At 35.1% G+C, this 20,864-nt stretch overlaps 3 protein-coding genes and 1 non-coding gene across 13 annotated transcripts; 3 read left to right on the top strand and 1 right to left on the bottom strand.

Moving 5' to 3' along the window:
• Positions 1-687: 687 nt before the first annotated feature.
• Positions 688-7,564, top strand: LOC113870827 (probable pectin methyltransferase QUA2). Of its 5 annotated transcripts, none has more exons than XM_027507328.1 (9): positions 688-1,089; positions 1,685-2,539; positions 2,627-2,759; positions 3,172-3,412; positions 4,901-5,114; positions 5,276-5,451; positions 5,578-5,881; positions 6,658-6,796; positions 7,281-7,564. In XM_027507328.1, exons 2-9 carry the CDS (start codon positions 1,830-1,832, stop codon positions 7,437-7,439), a joined length of 2,076 nt encoding a protein of 691 aa, XP_027363129.1. In that variant the 5' UTR covers positions 688-1,089; positions 1,685-1,829; the 3' UTR covers positions 7,440-7,564. The 5 variants fall into 5 exon arrangements, with proteins under 5 accessions (XP_027363129.1, XP_027363146.1, XP_027363121.1 ...); XM_027507345.1 differs by having other exon boundaries at positions 688-917; positions 1,669-2,539; XM_027507320.1 differs by having other exon boundaries at positions 688-917.
• Positions 7,565-8,810: 1,246 nt separating this feature from the next.
• TRNAY-GUA lies at positions 8,811-8,905 on the top strand. Its single transcript has 2 exons — positions 8,811-8,847; positions 8,870-8,905. It is a non-coding gene; the product is annotated as a tRNA-Tyr (tRNA).
• Positions 8,906-8,972: 67 nt separating this feature from the next.
• On the top strand, positions 8,973-10,696 carry LOC113870851 (protein WHAT'S THIS FACTOR 1 homolog, chloroplastic). The gene has a single exon (XM_027507362.1). The coding sequence runs from the start codon at positions 9,005-9,007 to the stop codon at positions 10,202-10,204; it is 1,200 nt and encodes a 399-aa protein (XP_027363163.1). The 5' UTR covers positions 8,973-9,004; the 3' UTR covers positions 10,205-10,696.
• Positions 10,697-11,560: 864 nt separating this feature from the next.
• On the bottom strand, positions 11,561-15,462 carry LOC113862944. Of its 6 annotated transcripts, none has more exons than XM_027496290.1 (6): positions 15,356-15,386; positions 15,050-15,115; positions 14,358-14,786; positions 12,939-14,256; positions 12,685-12,831; positions 11,561-12,577 (listed from the first exon to the last, which is right to left on the bottom strand). In XM_027496290.1, the coding sequence occupies exons 3-6, from the start codon at positions 14,409-14,411 to the stop codon at positions 12,099-12,101; spliced, it is 1,998 nt and encodes a 665-aa protein (XP_027352091.1). In that variant the 5' UTR covers positions 14,412-14,786; positions 15,050-15,115; positions 15,356-15,386; the 3' UTR covers positions 11,561-12,098. The 6 variants fall into 6 exon arrangements, with proteins under 6 accessions (XP_027352091.1, XP_027352082.1, XP_027352107.1 ...); XM_027496306.1 differs by lacking the exon at positions 15,050-15,115 and having other exon boundaries at positions 11,580-12,577; positions 14,358-14,497; positions 14,571-14,786; positions 15,356-15,462; XM_027496281.1 differs by having other exon boundaries at positions 15,050-15,395.
• Between the last annotated feature and the right edge of the window lie 5,402 nt (positions 15,463-20,864).

Consider the following 20,864-nt stretch of genomic DNA (forward strand, 5'->3'; position numbering starts at 1 on the left):
TGTATCATCCCCTCCCTCTCACTCTGTTTCCATTCTCTCTCTCTTTCCCCTCGTTCCATTAACAAAATAAAAATATGAAGCTTGGTTCAGCTATACTTGATATATATGGCATTGTTTTTGAGATTTGATTATCATCACTGATCTACCTTTTTTAAATGGAGATGAGCTCAATTTCTGAATTAAGAAGTGTTGAGTATGGTTGATTTCAATATTAAAAAGTTCAATTTTTCATTAAAATAAAACACTTATCAATAAATACATTTAATTCATCTTTAATGTTAACAAGTCCCAAAAAGGGATCATACAGGACTTCGATAAATTGCCTTCCATTTTCACAAGATGTGTGCATTTTTTGATAGGATAACATCAGCGGGCACCATTTCTTTTAGAAGATTAATTAGGGTTCCCTTTTAGGTAGCTTCCTACTTCCTACACTTCCTTCATTTCAGCGCACGTAATTAATATAGGTTAATACTATACTTAAAAGTGAAGAAAGTTTTCTAATTTAAGAATAAAAAACTATAATAAAAATCACGTAAAAAAATTAAAATTACGATTAAAATATATTCGTGATATTATATGTCAAAAGTTAATTTCACATTCTATTATTTTGTATACTTTTATAATTCAGCATTATGAAATACTCCTTTATAAATTCGTGGCAATTAATTATTACTTTATAAATGTGCTTGTGCTTATGTTAGTTTCTTTCGGAAGCAGAGTTAGCGTTGGAAGCAGGGAGTGTGAAAGATACAGAGAAACCAAAGCAAAGCCCAAACCAAAGGAGAGACAGATAAAGAGAGGCGGTGTCGTTGTTGTGAGTGGTGTGTACCAAGCAACGAAGGAGGCCATAAGATTCACTCTGGTTCTTCGAGATTCTTAATTTTGTTCTCCTTTTTGCCCCCAACAAGGAGGAGGTACTTGTCATTGCTTCTTCTAAACCTCTTCCTTTTCACTCCCTTTGATCTGACCCAATGTTTCACTCTTTCGTGTTGCTTCCTCCATTGATCTAAATGGGATTTCGTTTTTCTTTTCTCAATTTCCATCGGGGGTACGTCAAATTGTTTTCTTTTTCAAACATAACAGAAGGTGAGCTTGCGCTTTTTAATCACTCGCCTCTGGGTTTCGATTGGGGTGGCCATGATTTACCTTTTTACCATAATTACCATTCACTTTTTTTTTATGATTCGCTTCTGGGTTGCGATGTTGCAATTTGGTGAACAATGAAGGTGCTTTTATTTCTTTTAAGGAAAATGAGCTTACGCTTTAATGAGACTATAGTTAATGTTGATGCAAGTAGCTCAAAGTGATTTAACTGTTTTGTTATCCACCAACCCATGTGCTATACTTCAACTTTAATTTTTTCGAATCTTGTTCTTTCCGAGTACAAACTTGAAATCACCACTCAAGGTTTTTTTTTTTTTTTTTTTTTTTGGGGGGGGGGTGTTATAATTTAAATCTTTTGTTCGTACATATGCATTTTAATATTGGGTCGGTAATGGATCTGGTGGTGTGAATCCTCTATTATTTAATTGTTTACGTTCTTCTCATTCCCATGTTTTTGATTCTCTGAATAGAAACCTTGTTTTGTTTGCTCGCTGGATTGGTGTTTTAAATTGCTTCTTGTTGTTGCCTTGTTCTATTTATTAAATGAACACTATCTATCAGCTTTCTTTAATGTTAGGTTTGTATTTGCTGACTGGAGGCGGATTCACCTCATGATTTTTTCTACACAAATTCGAATGATGTTGGAATAACGAAGCTTTATGTGTTTCTGGGTGTGTTCATAAAATAGTTGCACATTAAGCATCGACCTTATTGGTTAGAGAATGTCCAGGCCTCTGCACAGAGGGGTATCTGCGGTTCGGATCCCTGAGAATAACTACGATTCATGGGACTCCCAATCCAAAGATAAAACAGAAAAGGAAGGTTTGGATAGAAGAGGTTCCTCTGGTCACAGCTGCTCACCCTTGAGGTCTCCCTTTGGGTTGCTTTTTGCAGATAATTCTCATTCTAAATATGGCATAACCGAGAATGGTTTCTCATCTGATCCCTTCATTGTTGGCACTCCAAGAAGTAGGCATAAATTAGTTCTTTTTTTCTTGAAGTTTAGTTTAGTGTTTATAGTTATTCTTGCTCTTGCTGGGTCTTTTTGGTGGACAATCACAATTTCGACCACATCAAGAGGTCACATTTACCATGGTTATAGAAGACTACAGGAGAAGCTTGTATTGGACCTTTTGGATATTGGGGAGATTTCTTATGCTCCCACGAGGTTGAAAGAATTGGAATTCTGTTCTCAGGAGTTTGAAAATTATGTTCCTTGCTTCAATGTTTCTGACAATATAGCTCTGGGTTCTTCTGATGGCAATGAGTTTGACCGGCAATGTGGCCACGAGCACAGCCAAAATTGTTTAGTTCTCTCACCAACAAATTACAAAATTCCTCTTCAGTGGCCTACAGGAAGGGATATCATATGGCTTGCTAATGTTAAAATAACTGCACAGGAGGTTCTTTCTTCTGGAAGCTTGACCAAAAGGTGAGTGATATACATCTCTTTTACTTTCTGTCATACGTTCAGCTATTGTTTCATCTTAAAGTTTTCATGTTCTTTATTTGGTTACAGGATGATGATGCTCGATGAGGAGCAAATTTCCTTTCGTTCAGCTTCTCTTATGTTTGATGGCGTTGAAGACTATTCACATCAAATAGCAGAAATGATTGGACTCAGAAATGAATCTAACTTCATACAGGCTGGGGTAAATGAATATTTATTCTCCACTGAAAACGGCCTACTTGAGTATTTTATTTTATTTTTTGTTGTGGCCCTCATCAATTAGTCATAATTCACTAATTCAGTGCGTGTTAATTATAAAAATGAGCCTACTTCATCTACTTTGCTTAATTTTGATAAATGGGTGAAAATCCCATCGGATTATTGAATGAGGTTTTTGACGTCTTTGGCTATACAACATTTACTCATCTGCTTGGTGGGAAACTGTATTCATAAATTTTTTGTACCCTGTATTTGGAGGGTTTTATGATGAATTTTCTGTTAGGTTGTGGTGCTACTGAATGTGAACTTGGTTGAATTGGTTCTTAAAAGTTTGATTGTGACACTCCTTGCCTGAAATGTCTCTGATTGAGCATGCTGGGATTATTAATATACAGGTTAGAACCATACTGGATATTGGTTGTGGCTATGGTAGCTTTGGAGCGCACCTCTTTCAGAGTATGCTTTTAACTATGTGCATTGCAAACTATGAGCCTTCAGGCAGCCAAGTTCAGCTTACACTTGAGAGGGGTCTTCCTGCTATGGTTGCTTCTTTCACTTCAAAACAATTGCCATTCCCATCTCTTTCCTTTGAAATGCTGCATTGTGCGAGATGTGGCATTGATTGGGACCAAAAAGGTATCTTTGAAAACCAACCTCATACTATTTTCTATTAAAGTCGACATGGTTCTGTCATTCTCTGCTTTTATTCAACAAATCCAAATAAGATGTTAGGTTATGAATGTCATTGGAAGAAGGAATTAGACATAAAACAATAAGAAATAAAATTCATTATCGTAGACTTATGGTGATTATCCATTCTGTTTCTTTAAATTATACTTTTGCATTATTCTATGTCTTGGGTATATTGAACGTTGAGGGCTGGCTGTCTCTTGTGGTATTGCATTTTTTGGGACCAAAGAAAAAATTAACTGTTCGCTATTCTTCTATATCATTTATGGTTCTTCCAAAATAAGCTTAGTTTCCATTTTAATCTAAGTAGTGTTTTTTCTGATAATTGCAATATATCCATTCTTAGGTTCTTCAATTTATTACTCTTTCTAACTAAATTACACAAACCAATAAAATTAGTTAAAATTTTGTTGAGTTTTTTTTTTCAATATTGTAACATGACAATTTTACTCTCATTTATTAAGGGCAGATGAAAAAAAAAAGTTTCATTAATACTACGAAGGGCCTTATAAAAATGACAATTAAATGCTTCTAGAATGTGCCTTATGAAAAGGATCAGAGGAAGTATTTTTAAAATTTTGAATACACACCACCATATGTTAATTTCCATCAAATGGTTCTTTCCTGTGGTATTGTATTTTTTACCCATTGAGGAGCGTAGGCCTATGACACTGTTCGGGAACCCACAGAAATATTGACAGCTGTCTGGGTTTCTATGTTCTTTCTGGTTGTTCCAACTAAGCCCAGTATGCAGCCGTTTCCCATTTTGATTAAAAGAATTGTTCTAACCATAGATATCACTTGCACTAAAAATCTTCCATTTTAGATGCCTCACGCATGCAAGCCCTGCTGTACATTCCTTTTTTGTTTCTGATGTAACTTTACTTTTGAAATGCCAGAATTAAGAAAAAACAATGGTGTACACTTTGGGGGGAAAAACGTCTAATTCAATTCTTTGTTAAGGAAGTTTCCAAAATTTAAAGGTTTGTCTGAACTTTGAAGCCATACTAATTAAAGTAGCTAATTAATTGTAGTATCCAAAGTCAAGCTTAACATTGTACATTGTTAGATCTTTTTTTTCTGTAAAAAAATCAAGAAAATTGTTCATCATTGATAGCAATAGGATTTCCAGTTCGCTCAAATTCATTAGAGTCAATACAACATATTACATCCATCCTCTAGCTGCAAGCTTACTATACCTTCTACATTTATTTTCCCATAGTCATTGCATATCCAACAAACTGGGGTTAACTTGCAGAAGTCTCCTCATATGTCTGTATGAATTTCATGTGTCAAGCTGCTTTTATTTCATATTTTTATCCCCTTTCAAAAGTTTGAACCAAAGATTCTGAAAATTTAGTTCTGAGCTTAAGTGAATTCACTGAATATCTGGAGTCTGCTTGATCTTATTAACATACATATTACATGGTATAGATGGCATTCTCTTGATTGAAGCTGATAGACTTTTAAAGCCGGGTGGCTACTTTGTCTGGACTTCACCGCTTACAAATGCTCGTGACAAAGGAAGTCAGAAAAGGTGGAAGTTCATACACGATTTTACTGAAAACCTTTGCTGGGATATGCTGTCACAGCAAGATGAAACTGTTGTATGGAAGAAAACTGGTAAAAGAAATTGTTATAGTTCAAGGTAATGCTGCTGTGGCACGTACATATTGTATTTCACTTTGTATATCCTTGGATGTAGATTTCTAGTAACTAGGATCCTGTTATGTATATGCATTTGTTTACTGCATAAAATTTTACAAGTATCCCCGATTCTTAGCATTACCTGTCTGCTTGTTTTTACAGAAAGAATAGTTCTCCCCCTCCGTTATGTGGCAGAGGCTACGATGTGGAGTCTCCATATTATCGAGAACTGCAAAACTGCATAGGAGGTACACATAGCAGGCGTTGGATTTCAATTGAAGAGAGGGAAACCTGGCCTTCCAGAGATCACTTGAGCAAGAAGGAGCTTGCAATCTATGGTAATTGTAACATTCTTCAACAATTTTCTTATAGATCTCTTAATAGAAGAATTTCACTCTACTATCATTGAATGAAATCTCCTATCCATTAAGTTATGTTAATATGTTTATATTTAATTGCGTCAGGGTTGCAATCTGATGAATTCACTGAGGACTCTGAAAGCTGGAGAGCAGCTGTCCGTAATTATTGGTCTCTTCTGTCCCCTTTAATATTTTCTGATCATCCAAAGAGACCTGGTGATGAAGACCCTCCACCACCTTACAACATGCTAAGAAATGTGCTAGACATGAATGCTCATTTGGGTGGTTTCAATTCTGCATTGTTGCAAGCTGGAAAATCTGTCTGGGTAATGAATGTGGTCCCTATAAGTGGACACAACTATCTACCCTTGATCCATGACAGAGGTTATGTTGGCGTCTTACATGATTGGTATTTTAATCTCCTTTCTCTTATTTTAGAATTTCATGATTCTTTTTTTGCTTTCTTTTTTTCTTGGCTAAATGTAAATTTTCACCCGTCTGCTAAATTCTTTCTTCCTTACTATTTCTAATTTTTTTTTAATGTTTTGATGCCTTTCAAATATATAGAATTATTGATTTCCTTATTATTCTTGTGTAAAGTTTAAGCATTAATATCTTGATCCAGGTTGTGTACTTAGTTCGCTGGCGGAGGATATAACATTTGCACTAGGGTTTGAATATTAATGCATTTTAGTGTTGTTTGACAAAATAGTTCAAATGTCCGATGTTTATTTAAAAATATAGTAATAAATTTTAAAAAAGTAATGGATAATGAAGCTTATATCTGTCAAGAACCAATTCAACCCTATCTTGTCCTTAATGCAAGAACTATCGGGCTTACCCACAGACAATGCACAAACTTGCTCTACTTAATGATGAAATTTAAAATTATGAGTAGGAGATACGAGTATCGCATTTATGATCAATTAGTCATGGAAGCTGTCTAGGATAAACTCATCTTAAAACATAAAACTATTAAATGGAGGCATATGAATGGTTTTATATCTCTGAACTTGATCACACACCAAAGTTTTGCAGCTTAAATTAAATATTCTTTACTTTTCTTCCATGTGGAAAGGTTACTGTTGTTAATTGTTTAGCAACCTAAAATTATGCCCTTTTGACCGATTGTTGCTACTTACACAAATTATTGTTTCTTACTATATGATTTTATGCGCTTTCTAGGTGTGAGGCCTTTCCAACATACCCTAGAACCTATGATTTGGTGCATGCAGCAGGACTTCTATCCCTTGAAGCTGCTCAGCAGCGCAGATGCTCAATGCTTGACATGTTCATTGAGATTGACAGGTTACTTCGCCCAGAGGTATATAAAATACTGCAGGCTTTACTTTTCATCTTTGGTACTTTTCCTCTTATTTATTTATTTTCTTATTGACTTCATTCCTACGGGGTATAAATATATAAACCTATGAGCATAAATGAAGTCTTTTTATTCAACTCTCATAGTTGATTTTCAAAACCTTAATCAAACTCTTAATAAGGTGAAACCCTTGCCTCTATCCCATAAAGGAAGGAGTCCTCTAGATTTTACTCTGGTGGAGCTATATTGAGGTGCAGTTGTGCAATATATTCTGTTTCTTCATTGAATCAAAGTATAAAGGCCTGGATTTGAAGATATAATAGAATTATAATAGGAACTTAGAAGTTTCTCCTTCTTCCTCCCTTCTCCTCTCCTCTCTTATCCTTTAAACCCTTTCGCTCCCTCTCCTCCAAAACTCCCAAGCAAAGCCTTAGAGAATTGATATATTATAGATCTTTTGAATTGCTGACATTGGCCATGTGTGCAGGGTTGGGTTATAATTCGTGACACAGTTCCTTTGATAGAGTCAGCTAGGGCTCTAACAACAAGGCTAAAGTGGGATGCGCGAGTCGTAGAAATTGCAAGTGACAGCGATCAGAGACTCCTGGTCTGCCAGAAACCTTTCTTTAAGAGATTGGCAAATTAATTCATTCAAGTCCAGAAGAAATTAGACCATAATATTCATATATTCATTTTCATTATGTTCATTTTATTGTCATAATGCTCCGCCATAGAAAGTGGGGAATGAAAATTTTGGACAGAAAGAAAGCCGGAAAAAAAAACAACAAAGTTAACCCTCGTGAATGATACCACCACAACTCCTATGTAGCCGTAAGGTATACACATAGGGCCTTGTAATTATCAAACAAGGAACAGAGCAGATGAAGAAGTATACTGGTAGATTTGATTTTTCATGTGATGTCTGATTACGGTTATACAGACACATGATTAAGATTGGGATGATTATGATAGAATAAGTTACATTTATGTTTGCTGTGGTGTATAAAATGCTCAGCGTTTAGTTCCCCCTGTTCTTACATAATCATTTTTTTAGTTTTTTTTAATGTCTCCTGTAATGGCGCGGCAAAACTATATTTTGATAATGTTGTCAATGTTTATAAAATGAAATCAAAATCACATTCTCCATTTTCTGTGAGTAAATTTTACACAACTTATGGTTTAAACAAGCATACTGCAGTGGTGTGGCAATTCAATTGGTTGCTTGTGTTGGGATTACCCAATATAATTGGAAAGAATAATAACGTTTTCACACCCAATGAACGGGCATGCTCTCCTTTTTTCAAGAAGAGATAAGAGAAAAATGATGATAAACACAAAAGTTGAATATTAGTTAATATACTCCAAGGACTCCATGTATCTACCAATTATGTAAGGACCTTGTTTTTGTTCTTCCTTTTACCATGGTTTAGATGTGTCAATTTATTTACAAGCATACCATGTGCACTTGTTGAAAAAAATTTAAAAAGAATATTAAAAATAAAATTTGACTTTAATTTTAAAATTTTAAGCAATGAAAATTATTTAAGAAAAATAATATTGAAGTTTTTAGAGTATTTTCCAACCTTGAAGTTTGATCGGACTAAATTACGTTCACTATACAAAAAAGAAAAAAACTTTAATTGGCATATACATAATTTTTATATATAAAAAAAAGTAGATTCAAAACAAGTGTTTGTTTGGTGATGAGCTTTTTTTAATGATTAAAGGAAATTTTAAAATTAATAAAAGAAATTGTAAACTCATCATTGTTTTCAATACGTGAACATTTACATGAATAAAACCTCCATGAGCTATATGGTATATATTAAAAAAACTAGTATTCTTAAACAAAAAAAGAGTAATAAATCCCTAGTTGAACTTGTCCTGCGTCCTACCCTTTCTGCGACCTATTTCCAAACTTGTCTTAAGAAGAGTCTACGAATTACATCAAATATGATGTAGTTGCTCAGGTTACCAGAATCGCGTTAAAATATGTTGATTAGCTCAGTGAACAAAACCGACCTTAGCTCAGTTGGTAGAGCGGAGGACTGTAGTGGGAAACATCGCCTAACAGCTATCCTTAGGTCGCTGGTTCGAATCCGGCAGGTCGGAAATCATTTTTTCATTTTTCAATATAAATATTTTTGTTTCATCTTTACGCTGTTTAAGCATTAATCACGTTACTTGATTGATCAATGTTCATTCAGATTCATGGCTTGGCGCTTCTTCTTCTTCTCAAACATCAAATCCTCTAAAACCCTAACAATTGGGAACCCTAATGGCGCCCCCTTTTCCACCTCCTTCCTCATCACCAAAACCCCCAAAAAATACAAGAAAAAACGCAAACCCAAAAACAGCCCGCGAACCAACCCCATCCAAACCCAACCCAATTGCATTCCCGAACTCGAACGCATAGTTGAGCGCGACGCTCTCTTCCGATTCGTTACGCGCTCAAAACAATTCCTCTCCGCCCAACCGGAGCACGTCCTCCGCCTCGACGACGCCGGCAAGCTCCACCGCGAGCTCGGCTTCCCCCGCGGCCGCAAGCTCTCGCGCTTCCTCCAACAACACCCCCTCCTCTTCCAAACCTACCGCCACAGCGACTCCAAAATGTGGCTCGGCTTCACCGACCTTATGGAACACCTCGTCGCAGAGGAACAATCCCTCATGGATTCCATGGAACTCAATCGCGTCGACAAGGTTCGAAAACTCCTCATGATGTCCGCGCGTAACCGCATTTCCCTCAGCAAGATCCACCATTGCAGGACCCTGTTCGGCATCCCCGATAATTTCAGAGATAGGGTTTTGAAGTATCCCGAATTTTTTAGGATTGTGGATGAGAACGATGGGAAGAGGGTTCTTGAGTTGGTTAATTGGGACCCTCATTTGGCAGTGAGTGCGCTTGAGAGGGAGTTTATGGTTGATGAAAACGCTGCTAAGAGGAAGTTTAGGTTTCCTGTGAAATATGGGAAGGATTTGGATATAGGGTTGGATGATTCGAGGAAGCTTAATTTGTTGAACACGCTTCCTTTGGTGTCTCCTTATTCGGATGGGTCTAAATTGGACGTGTGGAGTTTGGAGGCGGAGAAGTACAGGGTTGGGGTGATTCATGAGTTCTTGAGCTTGACGTTGGAGAAGAGAGCCTCTATTCATCACCTTGTGGAGTTTAAGGAAGAGTTTAGTTTGACTAAGCATACTTATCATATGCTGCTGAAGCAGCCTAGAGCGTTTTATTTGGCTGGGACTGAGATGAACTGGGCTGTGTTTTTGAGGGATGGGTATGATGGTAATGGGTTTTTGGTTGAGAAGGACCCTCAGGTGCTCTTTAATGAGAAGCTTTATAAGTATGCTCAGATGAATGAAATGCAACCTGGTTCTGATGTTGAAATGGAAGAACAACATTTAACTTAACTTTCTGAATAATTTTAATGTGTTCTAAGAAAAGAAAGACCAAATGGAGCTCTTCAATTTAAGGTTACTCTTAAGAGAGGAGTTGGATGGCTGTGTGATTACGCGATCAAGAATGTGTACCTTATGATCATTTAATCTGTGCTTGTGATCACCCCTGAGGTGAAAAACCCCACACCATCACTACTCTTGAATTGGTACCCCACTATTGTGGGTCTATTGTATCGGCTTGATAGATCTCTTTGATTCCGAGGAAAGAGCAAAGAGGATGGCGAGAAATTTGAGCTTAATGTCCTAGTAGCGACTGAGCAGGGTGTACTAGATCATTGAATTGGTGGCAAGGATTTTAGGATTGTCAACTTTACCTTTCTATCTTTAATATTCGATGAAATGCTTTCACATATCAAGGTTTTGTTGTATGCTTTTTTACAATTATTGTCATTACCAAATGGTTCTCAAGTTAATAAAATAAATATAATTTTTTTTATATATTTTCTATCACCAGCTACTCTATCTTCTGTAGTTCTGCTTAGTCAAATAATTTTATATCTGCATCCTAGCTTGTTGCGCAAGGATATAAATAGATGATTAATACCCGCTTCCTTTTTACTTTTGATGAATAACATTCTATTGAGTTTATTTCATGCTTATAAACTTACTTATATGTGCTGCATTGTATGGATATCTCAGAGATATCTGAATTTTAAAATTTAATCAATTATTCATTTTCGTAATGTTCCAATTGAAGTAAGCAAAAATATTTTAAGCAAAGCACAGGTTTTGAATGAAATATACAAACTATTGAAAATGAATAATTGGATGGATGAGTACTTGTGTATCAATGAAAAGTAACCCAATTTTGAAATTGATTTGGTAATCTTAAGCATGCTACTGGTCAACAAATATCCGTCAAAAAGAACTGCTTGGAACACATCTTCTTTTACTGCTGTATAGGCATATATTCAAGATTTGTAAACCTGTGCTTTGTATGGGAACTTTTATTAAATAGTCTATCACTACCACCCGGTTCCCTCCCTTTTTTAGAGGCCGTTATTAGCCTGTTTAAGTATCATCTTCATCCGGGTTTACTGTTCAATTAATTGCGCAAACAGTATCTTTCCACCAATGGTAATACGTTCGTACTTTTCCTTCTACAGTATACCTTTTATATTAGGAGTCATTTTGTGTGCGTTTGCCTGCTTGGTAGTTCATTTTTTTCGTACCGAGTTTGAAGATTTTGGCCACTAGAGAAGCATTGCATTACGTTTATCATCAACCACGAAAATTCACTTTCAAGTTTTAATGGTGCCATTAAAATAAGATCTTTTTGAAGGGCAAACAGTGTTTTTTTGAAAAAAGAAGATACTATGAGTTTCGAGAAATTAAATCCGATTTCGTGTTAATTTGATGGTGCAGAGTATTTTGGTGGAAAATTTCCGTAACCTGTACTTTTATTCACCATTCACGTTTACATGTACAATTTGACGATGCCATGGTATTCATTATTCACACAATATTTGGATGATAATGATAGTAACAACAGTGGCCAATCGTCGTTTTGCACAACCAAAATTGTTTTAACATTTGCGAAAGCCAGATGATGACATCAAGTTCCACACATTAAAATTGGAGATTATGAAGACTGCATTACATCAAGTCTTAAACCAAGAGACTGTCAATGACTAGAGTAGTCTCCTTTATGGTATAAATCAAACATCCATGACAACAGATTGTAGCAAACACAACAACAATAATCATAACCAAGCCTTTTGATCCCACACAGGGTGGGTTATAGGTTGAAGCAAACATTGTGTAAAAGTAAATTTGAAAAATCCTCCTCCTTTCTCACAAGTCTTAACCATGAAGACTGATAATGAATTGGTCCTTTTACAGGCAACTAATGATGTTTAGTTCGGCTCCTTGACCTGTTACTACTTTTCTGGGCAACACTAGCACTGCTTCTATGTACACTGGAGGAACTTGACCCTCCTTGGCCACCTTTTTTCGGTGCTCTTTTGAAGGAGCTCCGCCCACTGTTCCCAAGTGCAGCCTTAGCAACACTATCAGTGAGTATTTCTCGTGCTCTTTGAGGCTTGATGGATTGCTTGTTCAGGTACACAAGCTTTGGAAGCAGACCACAAGCTGCTTTGCGTAGCTGGTCATCACTGATGTTGCTTTGAATTGCATTTCCAAGAAGATTCAGGGCCTGAAGTGAGTTGTAGTTGGCCACTAGCTGGCCTAACGCTTTTGTTGTTGTGATCTTGTTGAAGCTTAAGTCCAGAACTGCTAGCTTCAATAACCTGTGTAGCCCCTCCACATCACTTATCTTGTTTCCCGCAAGATATAGCTCTTTGATTAAGGTACAATTTGATAACCCTGATTAAAACACAGTGGTTAATTGCATTGTAGAAAATACTTCACAAAGGATTAGAAATTTGAGAAGTAAAAACCTCCATTTAGCATCTGCCAGTATAGAGACTAACCTTGTCCAATTCTTGAAATGCGATTATAACTCAAGTCAAGTACACGCAAGCGGGTTAATTCTCTAAGGCCCTCAATGGTGCTGATTTTGTTTCTTGACAAATTCAGTGTATGAATACCCTTTGGGAGCAAACCAGGTGTGATGTAAACTATCAAATCAATAAAGAGAACAACCAATCGTTAATCAATTTAGTTAGCCAATCAATGAAGTGAATTTATATTAAGGTTAACTTTCTTCTCTCAAACAAAATTATACCTATGAGATTGCTTGACAAATTCACAGAGCGGAGACTGTTGAAGTGTTGAAGAGCAGGGATGGCTTTTACACCAATACCCGATATATGAGCTGCAGTTGAGGCTGGGTTCAGAGACTGCACCACACTATTGGCATTCAATATGTCCTTTGAAAGATTGGCATCAGGGTGTCGAACTAATTGAGCTGTGCTTCTAGTCATTGATCTATTAGCAACAGGAGAAGGTGGGAAGGCAATGCTTCCAACATTGTCATCACCAAAATCATCCTCGGGCGGTGGCTGCAGAATTTCGAGATCTTTCACCCACTCATCCACTCTGCTAAAGGATGATTCCGTTGAGAAAGCTACCCATTGGTTTTGTGGCCAAAAACCAAAATTTTCTTTCTGAAATCTGCTCTTATCTGTGTTTTTGTCATCACAGCTTTTGTGAAAGTATTCCCCAAAAGATGACCCAGGTGAGGGTGATTCCACATGTTTCAATGCCTTGCCTTGTTTTGGTTCAAGGGTGTCTGAAGAGTACCCGCATTGACTATTTACAGCAGCAATTGCAGGATATATTTGTGTTGATTTGCTTAACCGAGATCTATGTATATTCCTGTGGCTCCAGAGGAACAACTTCCACCACAATCTTTTACTACCAGAAGGGAGAACTTGACTTGATGAATACCTTCTCAGCATCACTCTATCAGCACTGAAGTGAGTCATCACAGACCTGGGGCTTTCTAGGTTAACCATCTGATATGCAGATAATTCCTGCAAATCCTCAAAGGACTGTGACTTGGAAGATGGAAAGTAATGAGAAGTCTTCCTGAGTAAATCCCTTCTTTCCAGGTTAGAGCATGATCGCTTGAGCTTTGGAGAAGCCCAAAAATCAGCCTTGCCAATACCAGGATCACTGACATGTCCACTTTGGATTATATCAACACATTCTTTGCTGTGTTTGTTGTCTTTCTCTTCCAATTGAATGTTGGCCTTGTTTTCATATAAAGTGGGGTATTTTATCTCTTTATCTGTTGGATCATATCCTCCTTTGCTTGCAGCAGCTTCGTGGGCTTGGAGATCAAGGTCAGAGAGCTCCCTCTTGATGGAGGGTGACTCTTCATGCTCATCTTCCCCTTCATAAGCTTCCTCTACTTCAGCCTTCACAGGACTCTCATGACTCATAACCCTCGCATTGAACCTTGAATTCTTCTGTACACCACAGGGCACTTTAATATCAAGGGTGCCTGGGTTCAAATCACGACTATCTGATGAAACCTTTGGATGCTGTGGTTGATCAAGTCGAGTTTTAAGGCCCACTGTTGAAGATCGTTCAGTACCCTGAAGAAGCAAGCAAGAAGAGACCAAATCAGGTTAATCATATGGTTCACACCAGCCTCAGAAAAACAAAACAAGACACAGGATCCGCACATATTTTTTACCTTGTTTTTCTCCTTCCTTCCAACCAAAATAGAGAAACACCTACACATGGCCATGGCAGAAGATAAATCTTGTTCTTGTGAATCCTTTTTATTCAATCTTCTTCGCGCTTTCAACCTTTGCACTAGTTGTATACACAATCCTATAGGCACTCACATCTTGACTAAGTGATAGTATATCAATAAAAGAGATTGTTTGAGAGTAGGGAAAATCACATTGGACAAGAGTGAACTCAGAAGTTAGCCATAATCGATGGGAAGGAGCAGAACAAGAGAAAAGAGGCTGTCCAAACAAAACCGCAAGCCAGAGAAGCAAGGATCAACACCTTCTACTGTTGGTGAAGATATGGCTAAAGAGTTGGCCAGAGTTGTTGTATGCACCTACGCCACAGCTCTTCAAAGCTCCATGTATTTGTGTCTCTCAAAATAGACCTACACAGTGGAACAAAACTGACCAATCAATCAGAATTCAGATAGATAAAATATTCCAGCTAAGCTAAACTTGCAGTCCACGAATAAATTCTTTTGAAAATTTATTCATACTATATGATATCTGGAGCTTGTAATCCCATACTCATGTTGCATCGATCAAATAAGAATATATACTATATGCTAGGAATTCAATTCAATAATCCCTGCAGAACTTAAACAGCAGAGACATGAACCATTGTTTCAAGGGTCAAAGGCGAACTAACCTAACCCAAAAGAAACCACCTCGTAATTGTAACGCAGACACTGCCCCACACGTATAGAGGGGACATCTACGGTCAAAAAAAGGAATTTTTTGATAATTGAGGCCTGAGAACTGTTGTGCTTGGTGATAATTCTCAAAGGATAACAGTTGTGTTGTGTATGTGTGAGAGAAATGAAACAAGTGTGAAATTGGAGAGGTTAAGGTAGTGTTGTGTGTGTTGTTTATGGAGTTAGGATATTATTATTAAAATGCTTAGAAGTTAGAATTTGTTCTGAAAAAAACAATGAAAGCGAAACGAGCAACTTACACGGTGCGTGAAGCTATGAGTGTTCTGTAATGAGGTCCCTGCGAGGCTGTGGCCATTGCATCATTGCATGTGCCTCTTCACAACCACAAAACGACATTTGTTTTATATCATATTTTGGTTAGCCAACTGCCAATATATATAAATATCATAGTCGTTTTCTTGTAGCCCTTCCCTCACCACATTTTTCTTTTTTATATTTTTTTGTAAGACTTACTTCCCAAGTTCCTATCATTCTATTCATTATTAGAAAAATTAACAATGCCGTGCTTCAGAATTATTGTTTTCGAACAATTATTTGCCTTCTTTTAACAAAAACAAATTCCTTTAGCTTTTGATTAATTTTATATTTCTTTTTAATGTTATTTATCGTATGAATAAAGCCCTTCAATGTTCACTTGATTTTTGTTTCATAAATAACTCCTCTGTTTTTCTAATCTGTCACTTGAAATTATTTTACACAGTTAAAAAATTAATTATTATTTTAGTTTGTATAAAATTTATTATCTAATTTTCAATTCTACCTTTTTTCTGTAATTAATTTTTTTATTTATTAATCAATCTCACTCATTAACTTTCAATATTTAAAATAAAATATATTTTATAGATTAATCTGCAAGTAAGTTATGAAAAAAATATTTGATCTCATTAAATTTTATGTTTTATAATTACTAATTATTCATTTTATTATAAATTTATAAAATAATTAATAACTTTGTAAGAGGTAAGGGTATAGTAAAAATATAATAAATAAATTTTTAAAATTTTAAAATGACAAATATTTTTTTCTAAAACATAAAAAAGAATGAAGAAAGTAATGAACAACAATGCTCATTAACACATAATTATCAACAACTACAAGGGAACAACTGCCATAAAAAAGGTAATGGGGAAAAAATATACGTGCCTCATAACTCATAAGCTTGAGATTTATTTTAAAAAAGGTGCTAGTAAAATTTGGGTTTTTATTGACAAGTAGCCTAAATTAACCCATTAAATAATGAATGAGTATTTTTTTAAATTAAAACTACATTGAGTATGCATTAAAAATCTTAATACATTCTATCACTGTTATTTATATATATATATATATATATATATATATATATATATATTGATAAGTCTGTATTTAGGCATTCTTTTACAGCCCATATATTCATATTTGATCTTTATTTTATTTTAGTTTTACACTAATTCATATATTAATTGTGTAATTTTGTATAAAGAGGCCGCAAGTATATTTTGAGTGTATTTTGGGCTCAAATTGATAGAAAATTAGAGTTTCGTAGCAATCAGCACGCCCAGCCCCTTTAAACAAGCACGGGGTGCTTCGAGCCTATGCATGGTCGTGCTTAAGGCCTTACACGACCGTGCTCATCTGCGGAAAGCTTAATAATGAAGAGTTTTTAGGATTTTCAAACCCTATTAAAGGAGACCTGATGCACCATTGAAGACATCTTGACATACCCTTTTTATCTAGTCTTTGGCTCTGGGATAAATCTCATCTCGTCTTTCTTGCACGGGATCTTTAGCACACTCTTAACGGGACTTGGAGTTTCGAGCGATCGTACTTGAAGACCCGGAACACATCTCACACTCTAGTTTTCTATTTCTTTTCTTTATGACTTTGTTCATGATTGTTTTAGTTCTTTTCTTTAGTATGAGTAACTAAGTCCATAACTAGAGCTATGAGAACTATTGTTTATGAATTTATGAAATTTTGATGTTTGAATCTGAATTTGATTTTCGCTATGTGATTAACTTTTATCGTCAGGCGACTGTACTTCAATTAATTAATAGATCTATAGGGTAAAACGAGACAAAGGATTAGGTAGACCAAACCAATCTTTCTCTTCTAATCGTTATTAAATTAACAAGTTCATAGGCTCCTTAAGCTTTCTTTAATTGATGTCTTGCATGACCATTAGAGATGTTAATTTAAAAAAAAGAATATTAATATTGCATGACCATTGGGTATTAATAGTATTTGTATGAATGATTGGTAATCACAAGGAAATTAAATTTAGAGTTAAATAGAAAAATAACATAAAGAATTGAATGAGAAATCCCATGCGCCCTAGGTTCTTCTCTGGTAAGTTTAACCAAGACATGCATTGTATTCCTTATTCTTAGTTTTATAATTAATTTTATAAATTCTTGTTTTGATTAATCTTATATATTTGAAGCTCAAACAATTAAATTAGAAAATTCTTAGTAATTGAAAAACAATTCTTGTGAGACGATATTTTGATAACTTAAGAATCTTTTATTACTTTTCGATATGTACACTAAAAGTTTAATTGCGCTTTTATTTCTATAAAAATAGTATTTGTGATAAATTTTTAATCCTTAACGTTAACTATAGTTTTTTAAGTGATGAATTAGATAACAAAAATTTAATTTATCATTACACATTGTATTATTTGTTATATTTTATTACGTAAAAATTAATATTTATAAAAAATCCTTCTTATTTGTGTGATCTACGTATTGCTATGCTGAAGATGAATTTGAGTGTTAAAAATGAAGGTAGGTCAGCGTTTGCTCTCTTCCGCTTCTTCTCTACTCACCCTCGTTCCCCTCGGTTACCTTATCCCTTCAAAGACCAGGACCTTCTCTGTGCAGAAGCCATCAACAATTCTGAAACCAAACATCTCAAAGTTTAGTCTCGCAACCCCACTCGCTGATGCATTCTCCCTTCTCTCACACCCCTTCACGTCACCAACCTCATCAACATCAACCCCTCTCTCTCTCCTCTCCTTCTTTAACTGACTCGCTTCTTATCCTACCTTTCGCTAAACTCTTCATTCCTACTATACTATGGTTCATTTCCTCTGTTCCCATCATTTGCTTCCACAAGCACACTCCTCTTTTTGCTATTTCTCGAAAAGGAATCGACTCTACTTCTATAAAGGTGGTGATGTTAGGAATTTGTGGTTGGTGTTTGATGAAATTTCTCGGAGATGTTTGAATGTGGAGTAGGATTTCAAGTTGAAGAGTGTTAGACCTGATTTAGTTACATTTAATGTGCTAATTACCACCTTTTTCCAAGGTACTCTGTATGCCCATTTTCACGACCATCACTCGAAGCACGCAAGTAGAGCAATCTAAAGCTTCTACTTTTTTCACCCACACAATAAGAAAAAGAAGAAGTTACAGAGAGCCTAGTTTTCAGTAAAAATGCAGATGAAGAAACTATTTTCTTTTTCTTCTTCATAATCATATAAGATGTTGGAATCGAATGGAACAACGGTGGGCCTACATATTGATACATACATACGATTTTTTTTTGTAAAATTTTCTATATGATGATGACTTACAATATGTTTGGTTTAACATTGGGAAAATAATAATCTTTAAAATGTGTCTTAAAAAAGTAACAAAAATAAAGAATTAATTTTAAAAAATAAAGTTAAATTAACTATGCATAAGTAACAATGACGGTATTCACAAATTTACGATTTGATACTAAAATTAATAATAAAGAATTTGCAATCACTACCTTACATTATTGGAGAATCGAAGATGATGTGTCTATAAATTCTTATATCTTTCAAATGTAATCCATGGCTAGAGATTATGTTTCAAAATTGATTTGAAATCCAACAAGAGGTGGGGCTATGGGCGGTGTGTTAATATGAGAAATGGACTAAAACGGAATCCCGATGAAGGATAAGTGATAAAGCGACGCCCATTTGCACGGACACCCTGCCACCTAGTGGCTTAAAAATGAAAGGTGGGCTCCAGGGATTTAAGATAATATATTTTTATAATTTTTCTAATTTAAATTAATAATAAATAAATTATTATATTTTTGTTTATAAAATGTTTGTTTTCGATTAATTAAATCTGAATTTTGGCGTTTGATATAAGCTAACATGTTGTAATCATGTATAATTTTTCAAAATATTCCATCTGTTTTAATTACTGTTTAAACTTTAAATTATTAGCGCCAAGTCAGTAAATTTTTATTCATATTTTAGCTTGAAAACCAAGATGTTATTCGTGTATTATACATGTGCTTTTGATTTTTAAAATCATGATTATTTTATAGTTAGTAGTCACGTTATTATTTTAAAAATGTCGAATTTAATAAATTAAAGATTGAAATTACAAAAGAAAAATATTTAAGATATCTAAAAATATATTTAAGCTTATAGGATGAATAACTTATAAAATTTGAATTCGGTTGATATTTCTCGTCAGTGGTATTGGTTACTTTTTTTTACCCTTTATTCATAAATCTCCTTTCTAAATGAAAAAGTTATATATAAAAGCAAATTAAAATAATACAAACAGCAAATCAGTGTGGACATTAGAGAAACTATTAGGCGGAGCACATAATTGAGCCGTGCCTTTTGCTGATGCATACGCACTTTAATAGTATCCATGGTGCAAGTGCATGCTGCATTTTGAAGTTGGAACGTAGAAGAACTACTGGTAGTGTGACATGATATTGGGTAAAAGTACAACACCATTCCACGTCACCACTCACCACTCACCACTCACCACTACGGGCTACGGCATGAGTGGGGTGGTTGCTTCAATTGAAACAGCACTTTATCTTAGTTTAAGGCCTCAGAAAATGTATAAGATTGATAACCAACCAAATTTGTGTCGTACTTACGCACAATCTTACCCCAGCCTCTCATTAGTGGTTACTGACGTGTGACTCAACTAGAAGATTGTCGGATACTTGTGTTAGTTTCTTCATGTTTTCTCATCATTATATAGTACATGGTACTAGCTAGTACTATATATACTATCGTTACAGTGGTTATCATTTTTTTCCATTCTTTGTTCTGTGCCACCAAGTTTTCTTTTGTTTTAATTTTCTTCGATCTCCCCTAGCTTTTCTGCAACGGCAAATTCCTTGTTTTTAGGTCATTCACCAACAAAAAAATGATTGAGATAGGCTATATTATATAGCAAATGGAAAATATTCGGTATACATCTTCTGATCAGATGAAGACACTCAGCAAAATAAGAAAATAAATATAATGGATGATATGATATAATAAAAAATATTCAATGAATAATTAATGAAAGTGTTTATAAATTCAAATTATTTAACAAATAGGATATTCAAATGGGAGATAGATTAAGAATGGATGCAGTTAGATTTCCTATATATATATTGCATGCAGTGCTAGGTGCCTTTTAGTTATTCCCGTTATAAAGGATAAATTTACAATGATCTAAACTATATTTATTTTTACACCATTTAAAAATTTTATATAAAATGTACTCTTATATTGTAAAAGTAATAGATTAATTTTTAAAAGTATTCGTACAATAATAATAATAATAATAATAATAATGTCTTCACATAAAATTAATATTGTAAAAGATATTCTTAAGCCGGCCAATATGACACTAGTCTAGTGAAAAGTAAGTTGTGCATTGACTATGATCTTGTTAAGCCTTCTCAATGCAAGGGCTCACTTGATCTGTTGTAAGTTGAAGAGTGAGAGAGTGATAACAGTGACACTACAGATTGGGTGTAGAGATT

The sequence above is a fragment of the Abrus precatorius genome, unplaced genomic scaffold (assembly GCF_003935025.1).
Source record: "Abrus precatorius isolate BTA unplaced genomic scaffold, Abrus_2018 Scaffold10, whole genome shotgun sequence".
NCBI lineage: Eukaryota > Viridiplantae > Streptophyta > Magnoliopsida > Fabales > Fabaceae > Abrus > Abrus precatorius.

What these genes read in the sequence shown, in the direction of transcription:
- LOC113870827 (XM_027507328.1), top strand. Translation starts at nt 1,830, where the DNA reads ATGTCCAGGCCTCTGCACAGAGGGGTATCTGCGGTTCGGATCCCTGAG. An exon ending in AGAAATTGTTATAGTTCAAG is followed by an intron (nt 5,115 to 5,275) that starts GTAATGCTGCTG and finishes TTGTTTTTACAG; the next exon opens with AAAGAATAGTTCTCCCCCTC. An exon ending in GTTGGCGTCTTACATGATTG is followed by an intron (nt 5,882 to 6,657) that starts GTATTTTAATCT and finishes TGCGCTTTCTAG; the next exon opens with GTGTGAGGCCTTTCCAACAT.
- LOC113870851 (XM_027507362.1), top strand. Translation starts at nt 9,005, where the DNA reads ATGGCTTGGCGCTTCTTCTTCTTCTCAAACATCAAATCCTCTAAAACC.
- LOC113862944 (XM_027496273.1), bottom strand. Translation starts at nt 14,411, where the DNA reads ATGGCCATGTGTAGGTGTTTCTCTATTTTGGTTGGAAGGAAGGAGAAA. An exon ending in TTTGTCAAGCAATCTCATAG is followed by an intron (nt 12,832 to 12,938) that starts GTATAATTTTGT and finishes TTGATTTGATAG; the next exon opens with TTTACATCACACCTGGTTTG. An exon ending in CATTTCAAGAATTGGACAAG is followed by an intron (nt 12,578 to 12,684) that starts GTTAGTCTCTAT and finishes TGTTTTAATCAG; the next exon opens with GGTTATCAAATTGTACCTTA.